Genomic DNA, 17,603 nt, shown 5'->3' with positions numbered 1-17,603 from the left:
GAGAGATGTGTGCTCATAGGGGATGGAAGGCTCAGTGTGCAAACACTGAGGTTGACCAAAAGGACAATCAAGTCAGCAGCTCCTGTTTGCCTCATAGTCTAGCTCCAGCAAGTATCAGTTCCAACATCAACTCATCTTCTGTAGGGTCTCATGGCCTCATTCTTTATGAATAAGGCATAATTACTACCCTGAAGCACTACTACTCATAGGATGCCAGGATAATAAAGTTTGCTAAAAGGCGCAAACCATCTGCTGTTTCTCTTGGCTTCTCTCTCTATAGAAAGGAAACATGGTCAAGGGTTCTGCTTCTTCTATGGCACTGGCTTGAGAAAAGTACACCTGTGGCCAGTCAAGAGACATTCATAGACTTTGAGGAACATGTTAGATAAGTTGTCGTGTCTGAGATGTTGATAGAGGTTCAGGGCAGCCATTGACAAACAAGATCATGTACCACTAGCTCAGTACAAGGGCTGGAATCAAAGTTGGAAATGGCACTACCCCTGTTCCTTAAGAGCAGGGAAGGGTGCTCACAGGGAAGTCATCTCCACCTGAATTCTTGTAGGAGTCAAATCATTGCAACAACCAGCTAACAACAGCAGCAACAACACAAATACATAGGGATATCTTTAAAGACTTGAATAGAAGAAAATTCGATAGGCTAGGACACAGCTTTGGAAACATTTTCCTTATTGTGATGATAGTTTAAATTGGGTATTAAGACTATATTTAGTATTATTACTGGGGTATCTTCCACTTGCTGAGTTACATTGCTTGACAAGTCAAATCAAGAGAAGAAGATTCTGCTCTTGGAAACGTGCATTTTAAGGTTAGGGAAGAAGAAATGCTTACCTGGTACACCAGGGATCCCTTTTGGGCCTGGATAAGTTCCCAGCAAACCTATAAGAGGTCATTTTGATGTATCAACATTTGATTAATCTCATCACATCCTATATGTGAAGGAAACACAATTGATTCATGCTGAGGATGTGTCAGAGACCATCCGTTTCATCAGTGAAGACATTTGAGAGCCACGTGGAATTAAATACTATTAATAAACCAGTAGGTGGAACAAGTCATAAAGGCAGGGGTCAGGGGGGCAGCTCTGTGGATAAAGGCTCAGACCTTTCTGACTAATGACCTGACTCAGTCCCCCAGGACCCATGTAGAATAAAGGGAAAATAAACCCTTGTAGATCAACCTCTTGACTTCCACAAAATGTCTATGGCATGAATGAATTCATAAACATATGCATACATACTATATATTATATATATAATTCTATACATAGTTATTGTATATTTATATGTATTGTATATAATTATATATAGTATACATATATATCCTATAATTATCATATTCTATAATAACACTATAACATATAATATACACAATCTATTATAATTGTAATATATAGAGTAAAATGTAATATATTTGTATAGTATCACAATATATTTATTTATAATTTATTATAATTTATATAATATACACATATATTTTATAAATTTATATATATATTCTATATATTTATATATTAAATTATATAATATAGGTTATATAATCTATATGTGTTTATATATACTCTACATATATAATATATGAATAATGCATCATACATAATTAATATATAATACATGTATATGTATATAGATTCATATACACATATTATTCATTCATATGTATATACAGATGAAGAACAGACTGTACCTGTTTCTCCTTTTTCTCCCGGAGGACCAGGAATTCCATCACATCCTTGGTCACCTCTCATACCCATTGGCCCAGGAAGTCCTGGCAGTCCTGGAGGACCTGAAACAAACAGAAACCCAAACCATGCCACTCAGAGGCAGGGCCCCTTCTGATGGCCTACTGTGAGTACCAGAAAGATAGGTGAAAAGTGCTCAAAGATACTGATTTCTTAGAACTGGAGTTACGTGGAAGTGCATTCATCATAAAAAATAAACAACCCTCTCCTAAGCCCCCAAAACCTATGCCTAGATTAGTACTATCCTAAGATGACCACAGTATTTTATACTGGCATGTACTTCAATTAGGTAGTGTTACCAACCCACTATTCTGCAAGTGATAGAACAGCATACATAGACAGTTTAATCTCAAGGAGAAAGTATGTTTTCTCCAGACAGAGGGGAAGAATAAGTTTTAAAATGAGACCTGGGGGGCCAGTGCTTCCTGGAGGGCCTGGAAAGCCTTTCTGTCCTTTATGACCCAAATCACCACCAGGACCTGTTTTTCCTAAAGGTCCAGAGAGAGGAGAGAAAAAGAACACCAAGATATCATTAGTTACATCGGCCACTGAACTAGCTCCATGCGCAGGCTGCCCTTGAAGAAATTCCCGACAGGTCACCTCAGACATCTGTTCTGAAAAACATTTCTCCCGGAAACCACTCAGGTGTGATTTCCTTCTTGTGAATCCTAACACCCGGCGATCCAGAATGCCATTGTATTTAGCAATGTGGTTTTTAAAAATTAGGGCTGACAAGATGGCTCAGTGGCTAAAGATGCTTGTAGCCAACACTGGCAGCCTAAGTTCGATGCCTATACCGATGGCTCAGTATTTGAGTAACTGCTAAAACCAGGGCTAACTGCAGCCTATCGAATCCCTCACTTAAATGCTCTATGTGAGCCTGCAGCTGTGACCTAATAGTTTAGCACGTTTTTTTCTGCTTTTGTTTTGTTTTGGTTTTGGTTTTTTTTAGGTTTATTAAATACATTTTTTTTTTCAGGGCTGGAGAGATGGCTCAGAGGTTAAGAGCACTGACTGCTCTTCTAGAGGTCCTGAGTTCAATTCCCAGCAACCACATGGTGGCTCACAACCATCTGTAATGGGATCCGATGCCCTCTTCTGGTGTGTCTGAAGACAGCTTCACTGTACACAAAATAAATAAATATATAAATCTTTTTTAAAAATACATTTTTTTCTTTCTACTTTTCCCTCTTTCTGCCAGGACTGGGAATTGAACCTAGGACCTTGTGTACATGAGGAAATGCTACACTACTGAGCTTCATCTCCAGACAAGCAATCATTTTTAATAAAACAAAATGAACACTTGCTATAAGCTAACATGGATAGCAAGATCCAGATCGAAAATATGTCAGGAAAAAAAAAAAAGATTTAAAATAGCAATACAGGTACAATTATGCTCATCACAGATTTATAGATTAATGTCCTAACCCCCAAAACCATTGTGTTTAGCAACATGGTTGTCAAAAATTGGGGATGGCAAGATGGCTAAGTGGGTACTGGTGCTTACAGCCAAGCCTGACAACCGGAATTTGATCCCCAGAACCCACCTGATTGAAGGAGTGCATTGATTCCCACAACTTTTTGCACGTTGTTCCCTGACCTCCACATGCACAGCACACACCACCCCCACATATCAAGAGTAAATACATACGTAAATAGAGCTCAAAACTGCGTTTAAAATTCTTTTTCAAGTTAAGTGAAAGTGAGAACTGTAATCCAACACAAATGGTGTCTTTGTAAGAGATCAGGAAGAGATGGTTCTAGTTAAGCCCAGAGGTCTCATAGGATCCAGGCTTACCAGCACCTTGGTCTCAGAGTCTTGGTTTGCAGACTGAGAAAGCAGGCATCTGCTAAGTAACCCAGTCTATGCCTTTGCTAGAACCAGCTAGTCATCCTGACCTAAGATTTTTGCAAGAAGTACTGCTTCATGCCTCTAGGCTGAATGTGTTGAGGCAGAACTTCAGACATCTTGATTACAAGAGCAAGTGTTCAGATTTCAGTCTGCTAAACGGTAAAACTAGGGCTTCCTAACTTTTTTAGTGCTCTAGAATTTGAAGTTCAAAGCTGAATCAAATACACACACACACACATACACACACACACACACATCAGAAATTGTATCTTTCTGTTTACAAAGGCAAATCTAAAATGTAAGGGTCACCCTACACACTGCTGCCACCTTTCAGAACTGGAAAGCTGGGGCTTACCTGTTGCAGGATATCTGATCACACTGTGAACCTCTAGATTGTGTTGTTTACTGGGAAAACCTGTTTCTAGTTGTGGTGTGGCTCAGCCCTTAGCACACACCTTTAATCCCAAACAATGAAGGTAAAGTTAGTTTGTAGAAGGAAGCACCCACGTTTGAAAGTGATATCTGAGCGGCAGAAAAAGTGATGAGTCAGAGAAAGACTTGACAGACTAGGCTATGCCCAACTCTCACGAGAAAAGAGAGGCTATTTGAAAGAGGGCAGAGAGAGAAAAGAACGAGGCCGTTTTCCAGGGAGAGTTTTACAGAGACAGGTTGAAGACAGAATGATTCAGAGAATGAGAAGATTAGACAAATTGCAGAGCAAAAAGTCAGAGGCCAATAGATGGGTCAGCTTGGCGAGGAGTCAGAGGCTTTGAGCCAGAACAGCTGAATTGGACCAGCCAGTCAGAGATCACAATGAACTAGGAAGGGGTGGGCATATTCAGCAGCAGGTCTCAGAGGCTGAAAACATTCTAGGCCTAGATTACATTATACAGAGCCTAGAAGCTTCCAGGACTAGGCCTAGGTTAGCAGACAGAAACAGTAAGCCTTTGGAGGCGACAATTACATCCGGCAAATAAGTTTCTCTTACACTGACCTGGGTGGCCAGGACTCCCAGGACTCCCAGGGGCTCCGTCAGGTCCAGCAGGCCCCGAATGTCCAGGTGGCCCAGGTAGACCTCTCTCTCCTTTCTTTCCTTTGTCACCTGGAAATCCTGGATCGCCCTTAAATTCAGTCAAACACCTTTAAAATTCTCATATAAGCAGGATATGCGGTTAGAATTAAGTAAAAAGAAAAAGATTTTCTTACTGACTTATCAATCCCTGCCGTGTTTGCTACAGGCCAGCGCCATGAAATGTGTGAGGAAAAGATTATTGTTAGCCTTGTGCTTTGTGAGGCTCAACACAGAGTGAAATGCAGCTCTCTCTCTCTTTAAAGACACTAAGGGTTTTAAGTGAACAAGAGCATCCTGAACAGCACTAGACCTATGTGAAGACAGACTGAATACCCATAGACACAGCCCTTGCTTTCATGGACTTCAGAACCCAGCTGGGAGAGAGTTTTCCAACAATCATACAAGTAGAAAAATCACAAATATTCTGGTGACTAACCGGGAATAAGAAGTAGGCTAAACATATAAGTGTCCTGCAGATACTACACTTAAAAGAAAAAAAAGTCTGCCAATCACATGTTTAAAACAAAGCAATTTGGCTTCTTTACTATTCATCACACCTGTATCTCAGATTAATGATAATTCAGAGCATCCATGGCCGATGGTGACTTACACAGTTTCCATCAAGGCTCATTGGAATATATTATTCTCATAGCAGGACTTCCTGAGAGAAACAAGCCCAGCCTGTGGCCAGTGCAGAGCCCTGAGCATTCCATGTGGTTATCACCCGGGAAAATATCTACACAGAGCTGGTAATGGACCGAATAAGCATCCAATCAAACGGGATTGCCCTGGAGAAGATACCTCAGTGGAAGGCGTCTCCCTGGTTTTCTGAAAAATAGTCTCTAAAATTGGGCTTCAAGTAATGAAAGGTTGTTTTCTCAAGTCTTTGCAATCTCTAAAATGTTCCCTTCTTGTTCTGATGGCTACTGCAGAAAGCGATAATAATATTAACAATGTTTCTTTTTCTGTTGCTGTTTTTGAGACAGGATCTCTTGTAGTTTAGGCTGGCTTCCATCTTGTGTGGTCAGTGGTGACTGTCCCTCACTGCTGTTCATCCCACCTCCGTCTCCCAACCGCTGGAAGTACAAGGATGAAAGAAGATGCTACTCTGCTGGCCCCACAGAAACCGTTTCTGAGGCAACAACTTCACATTTTGGATCCTTAAACACTTGAGCACCTGATAGAAAAATATCTGCTCCCTTTACAAACACGTGAGCCCAAGAACTTTACAGGCAATTTAGGTTAGTGGGTCACTCGGGATGCTACAGATTTCTCCAGGGAGGGCTGTGAAATCCCTTGTTTAAAAGCTCTGCTTCTGGGGCTGGAGAGATGGCTTAGAGGTTAAGATGCTCTCCCAGAGGTCAAGAATTTAATTCCCAGCAACCACATGGTGACTCATAGCCATCTATAGAGAAATCTGGTACCCTCTTCTGGTATTCAGGTATATATGCAGGCAGTAATAAATAAATCTTTAAAAAAAAAACTCTGCTTCCTATATGTCTATAAACAACTTTATACTTGCACGTCTCTGACTCTTAGGGTAAGTGCAGAAAAAAGGTTTGTAGGAAATGAACCTAGAAGAGGAGCCAAGGCCACTGAAATGTCACATGGTTGCCACACCTGTAAAGAGTTTTGATAGCCAACCTCAGTCTGAGGGAACATGGGCTCTGAGAAAGAACACAGCCACGAGGTAAAAATGTTTTATGTAATGAAGTGAAAACATTTCTAAATCTCCCAACACAGGGAGACATACAGGCAGCTTAAGAGTTTGTTTACTTGTTAATGATGCCAAAGAAGCGATTTCATTCTATGTCTCCTATTTTATCTCAAGGAGACATAGAATTTTGCATATAGAATGCAAAAATCTTTGCATGAGAAATAGCAAGACAAAAAAACTTTATATCTGGAGGAAAGAAACCCTGCCCTGTCAGTTTGGAGGGGGGGCTTGTCACCACTGCCCTATGTGTGAGCACACTTTAAGTGGCAGGGACAGAAACATTTCTTGGTGACTGAAACAGATTTTCCCAAATTGAAAGCATGAAATAGCCCCCATTTCAGAAATAAATAGGAATGTGTTTAAGACAAACAAACAAACACCACCACCACCCAAACCCAAAACCATAGCTGCCCGAATGTATAAAGATTTCTTTTTTTTTTCCTTCCTGGACCGAGTCTGGTCTTCATTAATATCTTAAGGCGCCCTACTTTTGCCAAAATGTAACTGTTTCAGTGGTCTATATACCTTTGGTCCTGGTGGTCCCGGGCTTGCTCCTTCTGAAAGACCTGGCTCCCCCTTATCTCCTTGGGGACCACGGATCCCTGGCAGGCCTGGTCTTCCACCTAGACCTGGAAGTCCCGAAGTTCCTTTTCTCCCTTTAGGGCCTGCAGCGAGAACAGATATCAGGTGAGAGAAGAGAAGGAGGGATCTGGAAGTTTCCCATCTTGATGCTTGTGTGAACCATTCTCCCAGAAGATGGTTTTTCAGAATCATAAATATTGGGTTATATAATGGGTGACTGTTATACAACATATGTTACCGTTACTTATTACTGTTTATGTTCTGGTTCCACACAGAACCTTTGTCTAAAAGCAAAGCTTGCTGACATAAACTTTCTATTAAATGAAAAAAAAGAAAAGGAAGGAAACAGAAAATCGATAGTTCTGACTTGCGGGTTTGCTGCCTCATATCAACAGGATGATAGCTTTACCTGGCACCCCCATGTTTCCCATGCTTCCTGGCATGCCTGGTGATCCTGGTCTTCCAGGATTTCCACTGCTCCCCATATCTCCTCTAGGACCTTGAGAAGAAATAGAGTCTCATACCAGTTTCCAGGGTTTATGTGCTCAACACATATCTACTGCTTGCATGGGTAGATAGGTACAGAACTTTCCATTAAATGAAAAAATCAAAACAACCCAAAGCACAGAAAATCTACAGTTGTTGTGATCTTGAGGGCTTTTAAAACAGGATGCCATTAGTTGGCCCACATGTGTTCCCTATAAATAGGTGCACTGGCTGGTTTTGTGTCAACTTGACACAAGCTGGAGTCATCACAGAGAAAGGCGCCTCAGTTGGGGAAATGCCTCCATGAAATCCAGCTGTAAGGCATTTTCTCAACTAGTGATCAAGGGGGGAGGGCCCAGCCCATTGTGGGTGGTGCCATCCCTGGGCTGGTCATCTTGGGTTCTATAAGAAAGCAAGCTGAGCAAGCCATGAAAAGCAAGCCAGTAAGTAACATCCTTTCACGGCCTCTGCATCAGCTCCTGCTTCCTGACCTGCTTGAGTTCCAGTCCTGACTTCCTTTGGAGATAAACAGCAATGTGGAAGTGTAAGCTGAATAAACCCTTTCTCCCCAACTTGCTTCTTGCTCATAATGTTTTGTGCAGGAATAGAAACCCTGACTAATACAGTAGGTAAGTACAGAACTCCTAGGCTAGCTGGTTAAGGGTTAACTCTTCTTTTGCCTTCAGCTACGGCTCACCATAGGACTGGGGACTTAGGATATGAAAAACTGGATAAAGTGAGAGTCCTATTATTAGGCTTGTTCAGAGCCACCCTAACACCAACATCAGCAGAAAAGAATGTCTCGAATGTCTCCTCTGACTGACTATACTGCACTGTCTATAGTCTGTCAGCATCCTGACAGTTAATTGGCATGTAAGTTATTTTGCTATTGAGGTGGTCTGGGATAGGAGACTACTTTAATAGCTTAAAATTGCCTTGCAAACGCAATAACTCGTTTACAAAAGGAAGACACAAAAGCAAAAATGACTAGAGCATTAATTTTCTTTTTATCTCTGACATGTTAAAAAGAAAATGTTTGAGTATAAAAATGGAATCATGTAAAGAATGCTTTTCAGTTGATTGGTGCCAGCTACCGAACACATTTACTGTGGCTTAGTTTAGAATAAATTTCTCCTGGAACACTTTCCCGGCAGATTTTATGGTTGACCTCATGAGTCTAGAAGTCGGCTTTATTACACTTAGGTTGAGGAAAGCTTAGAACATGAAGCCTCTATTGGAGAGTTAGCCATACCTGGAGGGCCTGGTAGCCCAGGCCATCCCTCAATGCCTTTCGGACCTGGTGACCCTGGATTGCCTCTGTTTCCCTTTTCACCTGGATTTCCTACAAATCCTAAAGGGAAAGAGAGGATTTTGAAGACAGACGTTAGGAAGCTGGAGACAATGTCTCTGAGGCAAGGTGCATGTCTAAAGTTCATGTGGCCATGAGGTCCAGCCATCACTGAGGCAAACTGAGTGCTCATGAGACTCATCTATACCCTGGTCTAAACAGATGCATTATTGCCAAAGTACAGTACCCTGGATTTATCAAGAGCATGGAGAGGTGTAGGCATCTGTCTTTGTTAGAGGAATTGAATGAACTGAGGTCTAGAAACCATTAACACAGTGTTCATGTAACATTAGGAAGGTTGCACTGTAGTTCAGTGGTATATCTCTCCCCTAGCATGTATGAAGCACTGGACCTGGACCCCAAAACTGCAAGCAAGTGCAAGATATTTATGAATGTCTCCTGAGAGGATCAGCAGAGCTTTACTTGTACAGATGAAGATGCTTGCAGCTAACTAACCATTAGACTGAGCACGGGGACCCCAATGGAGGAGCTAGAGAAAAGACCAAAAGAGCTAAAGGGGTTTGCAACTCCATAGGAAAAAAAAATCAACCAACCAAACCCCACCCAGAGCTCCCAGGGACTAAAACCAACCAAATAGTACACATGGAGGGACCCATGGCTCCAGCTGCATATGTAGCAGAGGATGGCATTGTCGGGCATCAATAGGAGGAGAAACCCTTGGTCCTGTGAAGGTTCATTTCCCCAGTGTAGGGGAATGCCAGGGCGATGAGGGGGGAGTGGGTGGATGGAGTGTGAGTATCTTCATAGAAGAAGGGAAAGGAGAGAGGGGGGAAAGGGGATAACATTTGAAATGTAAATATATAAAACATCTAATAAAAATTAAAAAAAATAGCAGCCTAAACATCTCTTCATTTTTTTTGTAGTAAACCTGTGTATGACAATTCTTACATAAACAATCCTACTCTCAATCCATTTGTTAAGATTTACTAGACACTGGGTAAGTCAAAGACCCTGTCTAGAATCATACTGCCAATCAGCAACAGCACGGGGATCTCAAAGTAGTTTTGCATGGCTAGACAGTTCACTAACATCCCAGGACACTCTTTTATCTCTAAAACTTGACTTTATTTTTGGTTGATTTATTTATTCTCCTGCTCATTTAAATTCAGATATTCCTTTACCGGTGATCAATTACAAACTTGCCTAACTAATGAAACATTCTACAGTCTGTCCTTGGCCTGGGTTTTTGCTTTTTCCTGTTTATATTCCTATTTCCATATGGATTAAGTGTCTAATTAACAGACAGGGCTGGTGTCGTGCTCTGGAAACAAAAATAAGTCGCATTCCCCTTCCAAAGTTTTCCATGCTTAATTAAGGAGACAGTGAAGCAACGGACAATCTCCACCCAGTGAGATAAGTTCTGTAACACAGTCGGAAACAATAGCAGACACAAGGGAGAATTTTTGGAAGAGAGACCATTTTGTGACTCAGCATGGAAGACATGTGGCTAATTGGATGAAGAAAGCATAGGAGGAGACCGGATTTCCAGCTATACAATAGCCTATGCAGAGAAAGGGTTGGTAAAAGAGTTAGACTGATTGTTCTTCATCTTTGCTTTTCCATTGGTCAGCAGTCTAAGCTTGTGTATTGTTCAGCGCAGGCGTTTGCTCTAGCCTGCAGGCTATGTGTAGCTTGATTTCATCCATTCATTGAGGTATGTACTTAGTTGGGTTTATCTGCCTTCATGCAGACTGAAGAATGAACCGAGGTCTTTTGGTTTACATGGCAAGCACTTTTAGTTTATCCATGAAGTCATCTCACAGGTCCTGGCTTGGGTTTATAGGGCTCTAGAGCAAAGGATGATTTGGATAAGGAAAAAAAAAAAGAAGTAACAGTGTACCAAAATAAATTGTTAAAGGGCTATAAAAACAAACAAAGCCGAGGAAAAATATACAATAGAGACCTCATAGGGTTTACAAGACCTAACCTTTACTGCTTGGATTGAAACAGTGTTTAGGTTCCACTAATGTTGCTTCCCCCTACCAAACTGTTAAGTTTCACTGTGACCAGTAAGCAATTCATATGTATTTAGGACATAATAAAATGCCTAACCCACTGACATTAAAACATAAGCATCGAGCACATACATTGCATGTGGCTGGAGACATGGACATAGTATAAGGAGGTTCAGTTTTCTAACACTTCATTTTATTTCTTAATTTCATGATGAATACAATGTACTTAGATACTATCGCTTCTCCCTCGCTTCAACTTCTCCTGGACACACCCCTTCCTCCATAGCTCTTTCCAAATTTCCTCTTCTTTTTCCTCCTTTTAAAACAATCCCTTGAATCTAATTAGTGCTGCCCATCCCTGTGTGGGTGTATGTTTCCATACCCTGGATCATGGACAAGTTATTATGGGCCACATCATTAAAAAAAAAAAAAACCAAATAAACAAACCAAGATGGTCCCCTATCTTGGTATTGTCAATTTGATACAACTAGAGTCACCTGAGAAGGGGGAACCTTAACTGAGGAACTGCCTTGATCAGGTTGGTCCGTGGCCATGTCTGTCAGAGATTATGGCTGAGGCAGGAGGGCTCAGTCTACTGTGGGTGACACCAACCATACACAGCTGGGCCTGGGTTATGTAAACCAGAGAGGAGCCAGTAACCACCATCCTCCATGTGGTTGAAATTAAAAGAGGGCTGGCACAAAGCCTGTCATTGGACGAGAAGAAGGAGAGGCGGGAACAAAGTTTTAGAAAGAGGAGGAGAAAAAAAGGGAGGCAAGATGGAGGAAGAGGAAGATGACCCATTGTGTGTCTCTGCATAGCTAAAGGTTGTAATGGATATTTCATAAGGGATCGATTTGTATAGGATAATTTGTCTTATCTTGGTAGTCAAATTATATTGTATCAATTAGATCAGAGATATTGTGTCGACTTAATTGAGTTCAAGAAAAAGCAGCAAGGTGGGGTGCTGCTAGAGTGGCCTGTGAACCACTAGGGTCAGGTAGAGCCAAGGGCAGAGGCACATGAAGTGGTATGCTTGGGAACTGAGTGCCACCTTTTTTCTTTTAAGATTTTTTATTGGATATATTTTATTTACATTTCAAATGTTATCCCCTTTCTCAGTTTCCGCTCCATAAACCCCCCATCCCATCCCCCCTCTTCCTACTTCTATGGGTGTGCCCCCTTACCCACCGAACCCCTCCTGCCTCCTTGCTCTGACATTTTCCTACACTGGGGCAGGACCAAGGACTTCTCTTCCCATTGATGCTCAATAAGGCCATCCTTGGCTACATATGAAGCTGGAGCCATGGGTCTTTCCCTTTGTACTATTTGTGTAGTGGTTTAGTCCCTGGGAGCTCTGGTTAGTTTACAAGTATAAAATCTAGAATACACACATGAGAGAAAACATATGATATATTGAGGTTTGGTCTTTTGCTATGTATTATAATGCTAAATACTGGCCACCAAGGCCTGGTTGTTCCCAGGGATGAGAGAGTCTGCAAGTAGACCTAAGTGATACAATGTAACTTTGCCTCCCAAGTTATCCCTGATTAGTGAATAAAGATGCCTAAGGCTTATAGCTGGGCAGAATGGAAAAAGGTAGAGCTTTTGGTTCCTGGGCTTGGGATCTGAGGCGAGACCAGGAGGAACAGGAAGGAGAGGAAGGAGCGAGGAAGACACCATGGGGTAAAGATCATAAGAACTGCCTACATCAGCTGACCGTTGGAGTTAAGGGCAGAACATGGCACATCCTAACTCGGAGTTATTGATAGGGAGGTAAAAACTAATAATCTTAAAGGGACTATTGTGCTGATTAAGGCTTATTATAAACATAAAAGTTGTGTGTGTTTTATCTGGGAACTGAATGATCAAAGGCGGAGTAGAAACTCCCAGTCTGAGATTAAGTAATTTCAACAATGCCCGAGACACACAACGTCTGCATCTATTTTCCTGCAAACATCCTAACCTTGTTCTTTCTCATCTTCTGAAAGTAAATCCACCAGGTTTTGTATGTCCATCCTTCTGTGGAAGGACACCTAAGCTGCCTCTGTAGCTTTGGCGTCAGTGGAACTGTGCTTCAATGAACATGGCTGTGTGGGCATCAGAGACATAGATGTACGTTTCATATACTTCTCAAAAAACTGGGCGTTGGTGCTTATGATAAAATAATCAGTATCTGTTTAAATTCAGCAACCAGGATATAAAACTAATTTAGTGTTATACAACACTAAATTATTATAAAAATGAATGCATGCAGCTTCAAGATGGCTGTGTGAGTGAGCAGGTGACTCAACAGAATCAACTAAAGGGTTTTGCTCCGATCGTCTTAGTCCCAGAATCGGCCGACTTTAAACAGGAGCAGTTCTTTACCTTTAAGACCAGGTTCTCCTTTGTCCCCCTTTAAGTGTGGTGCTTGGGAAGGTCCAGGCTTTCCCTTCTCGCCTTGTTCGCCTTTGGCTCCCTGGTGTCCTCTTTCCCCTTTTATTCCTGGGATTCCAAGGCTACCTGACAGAGGAGAGTAACCACAGCAGGTCCTTATAGTGCAGCAGAGTTCAAAGGTTAGCAGCGTGCATATGATACAGAACGGAAGTGTGAACAGAGCTTTGAACTTGGTAGTGTTCTCGAGCACACAGCAGTGCTGGCGCAAGTTTGTAGGGCGATAAGATCCAGTCAAATGGGTGAAGAAAACACAAAACACAGAAAAAGCAAATGTGCGTTCTTCATTAGCAATCGTTTTTTTTCTTAAAGGACAAGCGCCATTTCTTTTGCGATTATATAAATGAACAGTATCCATACCTCATACCACTGAGAAAGACATCCTCACTTACCTCTCTGCCCCTGGGAGCCTGGTTTCCCAGGAAGCCCCGGAAGGCCAGTGGTCCCAGGATAGCCCATCATTCCAACCTCTCCTTTCTCTCCTATGGCAACAAAGTGACAGAAAGTGCTTCACAGTGTATAGAATGTGGAAAAACAACCTATTCCAGAAAATAAAATAGTGTAGACAGGGGAAACTGAGAGTGGATTTTTTTTTTCTAAATAAAAAATAGCCAGGTTTGTGTAAGAGGTGGGTTGTTGTCTTTTAAAATTTCATCTGTCTGGATGTCACTGTGGTAAGTAATACCGCGGTTGACAACAGAGTGCCCCGAATGCCTAGGACATTTGTCCTCTTTCCTTCTTCCTGGTACACCTTTTGTTTTATTCTTTGGCAGCCCTTAGTTGAACTTAATCCGTTCCCCCCCTTTCTCCCCCTCTCTCTTTTTATGGGGCATGCTGAGTGCTAAGGTTTTGGTCTGACATTTTCATTTATGGGTGTCTTCATACTTTGCTCTTGTTCACTCTAAAGTCGGTTTTAACATGCAGTTCTGATTGTTCTCTTAGAGAAGGCTCTAGTACCAGGAGTAGAGCTGACACAGTAGGGAGGCCTAGTAAGAAGAACCAAAGCATAATGTGTGAGTTAAGCAGTTGTTCTGGCTCCCCCCTCCCCCAGGGGACTGTTGTGAATCATTATAAATGTACACTGAACTGATAATTGTGTGTATGGATGTCTGAAGGGGCTAGAAGAGGGTAGCAGACCCCCAGAGCTGGAGTTAATACTCGTGGTTATGAGTCACCTGAGGTGTGCCCCTTGGGAAAACATCAAGCCATCTTAACTTCTGAGCCATCTCTCTAGATCCTGAACAGATACACTAAAAGATTTCTACAAAAAAAGGAACCCAGACCCAGATGACTTTGCCAGTGAATTCTATCAAATGGTTAAGAAGTAGTAATATTCTTTCTCATAAGTTCTTCTGGAAATACTACAGGAGGACCCATTCTCCACCTGTTCTCTACAAGGCCAGCACTGACTGAAACAGGACTGAGACACCACAAGGAAACTACTGACCAGTGTTCCTTGTGAATTTAAATGTGAAAACCTCAACAAAATACTGCTTGGCATCTTACACAAAAATTACTCCACAGCAAAAATAACCATACGCCAGATAATGATAAGATGTAATGGTTCTACTTTCTTACCCTACCCCATCATCCCCGCTCTCTTAAAATTAATTTAAGATGGAAAATACACTAGCTAAGAGAAAAGGCATACATTGTGCAGAGTCGCCCAAAAGGAACAAGGTGGAAGAAGCCGTAAGAAGACAATGGACAATGGCAGAAGGATACCTGGGCGCCCTGGGAATCCTGGAGCTCCTGGATATCCTTTTTGGCCAGGTGGTCCCATCTCACCCGGGTAACCTGGTGTTCCTGGTGGTCCAGGCTTTCCAGGGACTCCAGACCTGTCCATGCCTGGGATGCCAGGGTCTCCCTTTGGCCCAGTATCACCTCTTCTACCTACGTATGAATAGATGGATAGATTTAACAATTGCCTTCTCTACTCACTGCAACTGGTATATGCAATATTTTAAGTGTTAAATGTTTTCTACACAATGTTGGGTTAAACAGCACACTCAGTGGTGTTTGTTTATTGCCTCTCTCTAGAAAATTCCCAAATCCCCATTGTTCTGGTGTTATCCATTTTCTGGGTCCTGCAGGAATGAAGGTAGAACACTTAGAGTCTATTTCCGGGTACTTCGGGTGCATTCTGGGATTGTGCTTTATGCCAGTTTTCCAGGTTTTTGCTGTAGACCTACATAGCAGCTCCAGAGAAGTGAGCTCCTATATGCTCTGGAAACAGCACCACTGTGAGGACTAAGGTGTTGGCCAAGAGTTTATTTATGACAATCAGGATGCTAGTCTACAGACACTAAGGAAGGTCTAAAGAACATTCCCCAGGAAACCAGGTTAGGTTGACAGTGTCCGAATGGGCAGGATTTGTTTCACAGCAGCCTGGCTCGATTAGGTGTATTTTCATAAACCTTAGTTTCATGTTGCTGGTGAAGTAATTGACTACACCTGTGAGTTTACAACTTGTAAAACAGGAAAAGTTGTGTACATTGTCTCCATTTTAGTCATCATAAAGTTACTGTTTCCGTATCTTACGGATGTTTCAAAAGTAAAATGCTGATGGAAGGTTTATGTATACGAATGAATGTATATTATCCATTCATCTATTTGTCAATCTACCTTTATCTTCTACTCTGTTGATGGAGTTCATATTTCCTTACTGAACATGAGCAGATCAACTCACTATACCAAGTGAGAGTCTCTTCCTATAGTCAGTACACAGCTATTTGCATTAGCAATAAAAACCAGGTTTACATTTCCAAAAGATCATGTGATGCTGAACAGTAGTCAGGACGGTTGCCATACAGTTGCCACATTAAACAGCAAATTACAGAGCCAGAGGACTCACCATCTGCCTACTTAGTTCCTGGATGGGAAGCTTGCTTCCTACCTGGTTGCCCTTTCAATCCATTTAAGCCTGGAAGTCCTTGGGTGCCCCTGGGTCCTGGGATGCATCTCCCTGGAGGTCCTTTTGCTCCAGGTGGTCCAGACTGCCCTGGGTCTCCTGCAGTAGAGAGTCCAGGAGATTTCTCAGTCACCAAAGTCCAAGCAAGGCCCTAGAGCTGCTGCTATTTCTTCATGTTTCTGTGACTTCACTTTCCCACACCAGCCTAGAGTCAACACCATTGGCATGCTTGTATAGAGGACCCTCATGAGAAAGGAAGGATAGAAGGCAAAGGAACATAGAACAGCCACATTGAGTTAAAATAAATTAGGTCTTTTTACTAATTTATGCACTGAGTTGCAAATGGTTAGAGCCCCCCCCCCCTCCAGCACCCACAGTGGAGCTCACTAAGGAGAAAGATAATCACACTTGGAGTTGTACCTGGAGGCCCGTTAAGCCCGTCTTTTCCTGGACTTCCAGGGAGGCCTGGAAGTCCAGGGAGTCCAATATCTCCATTTTCCCCAGAATTGCCTCTTTCTCCTGGAAAGCCTGGTTTTCCAGGTTCCCCAGGCCTTCCTATTGATGGTTCTCCCTGTAGCAGAGACATTAGGTTAGTAGTGTCTCCCACAGAATGCGTCTCAGTTCTACTTGCTAGGTGTGTTCTACATTTGTCTGCTTGGACATCACAGCTCAACAAACATTTTCCTTTCAAGTTTGGTCAACAATTTTGGTACATAATGCTGTTTCAGGGTACACAGTCCACAAATTCATTGAAGAGGGTGCCCCAAAATACTCTGAATGTTTATGAAGTCATTAACAAAGGGAGAAAATTGAAGTTTCCACAGGAACTTAAAAATTAGTGTCTACAAATAGACTAAAAAATTAATATCTCATTAACAAATATACTATAATTTCTAACCCCCGAGTATCTTGTCTGATAAGGGCTTTGCAGCTACTGACTGCAATTGTTCCTCTCTAAAATCAGTTTGTGATTTAGTCTCTTCTTACCTTGGCCCCTGGGATGCCTGGCTCTCCAGGACAGCCAGGCTTTCCTATTTCTCCAGGACAGCCAGGTGGTCCTTTTGTTCCTGGGAAACCTTGGTCTCCTACAGAAAACACAAAGCAAAAGCAACAAACACCAGAGATTAGTCTTATAGAAAGTTAGTGAGCATTATTTTCTTTATTACATTTATGAGGCATCTGGGTAGAGAGATAGTGGTATATAAGTTTGGGTGATGATTAAAACCAACTGGTACATTAGTAGTTAAAATAAAAAATTCTCAGCCAAATTGAGCTTCAAGTCAAATTATATTGGCTTTGAAATTTGGTTCAAGTACAAAAAGAAAAACCCAAAAATCAAAACTCAACTAATCAAAATGTAAGTTATGAAGCCCAGTTCTGCTTCCCATAGATTGTGGCCTTTGTCCAGAAAGTGAATCAAGAGTTATAGCATTCAAGTTATTGATGAAGGTCCAGAGAGGACTA

At 41.9% G+C, this 17,603-nt stretch overlaps 1 protein-coding gene across 1 annotated transcript in view; it reads right to left on the bottom strand.

Moving 5' to 3' along the window:
• Positions 1 to 17,603, bottom strand: part of COL4A3 (collagen type IV alpha 3 chain) — a gene marked incomplete at both ends in the record, with an annotated part of 121,880 nt that overhangs the window by 21,435 nt on the left and 82,842 nt on the right. The window contains 13 exons of the mRNA XM_080933022.1: positions 850 to 897; positions 1,705 to 1,803; positions 2,167 to 2,247; positions 4,606 to 4,732; positions 6,926 to 7,065; positions 7,392 to 7,481; positions 8,721 to 8,819; positions 13,163 to 13,293; positions 13,617 to 13,710; positions 14,954 to 15,121; positions 16,125 to 16,238; positions 16,560 to 16,710; positions 17,127 to 17,224. Coding sequence (XP_080789148.1) covers positions 850 to 897; positions 1,705 to 1,803; positions 2,167 to 2,247; positions 4,606 to 4,732; positions 6,926 to 7,065; positions 7,392 to 7,481; positions 8,721 to 8,819; positions 13,163 to 13,293; positions 13,617 to 13,710; positions 14,954 to 15,121; positions 16,125 to 16,238; positions 16,560 to 16,710; positions 17,127 to 17,224 — 1,440 coding nt within the window. The remainder of the gene's footprint in view (positions 1 to 849; positions 898 to 1,704; positions 1,804 to 2,166; positions 2,248 to 4,605; positions 4,733 to 6,925; positions 7,066 to 7,391; positions 7,482 to 8,720; positions 8,820 to 13,162; positions 13,294 to 13,616; positions 13,711 to 14,953; positions 15,122 to 16,124; positions 16,239 to 16,559; positions 16,711 to 17,126; positions 17,225 to 17,603) is intronic.

Source organism: Micromys minutus (assembly GCF_963924665.1).
Source record: "Micromys minutus genome assembly, chromosome: 19".
Taxonomy (NCBI): Eukaryota; Metazoa; Chordata; class Mammalia; order Rodentia; family Muridae; genus Micromys; species Micromys minutus.
The sequence above is the reverse complement of the archived record's forward strand: the minus strand, read 5'-3'. Positions and strand labels throughout refer to the sequence as shown.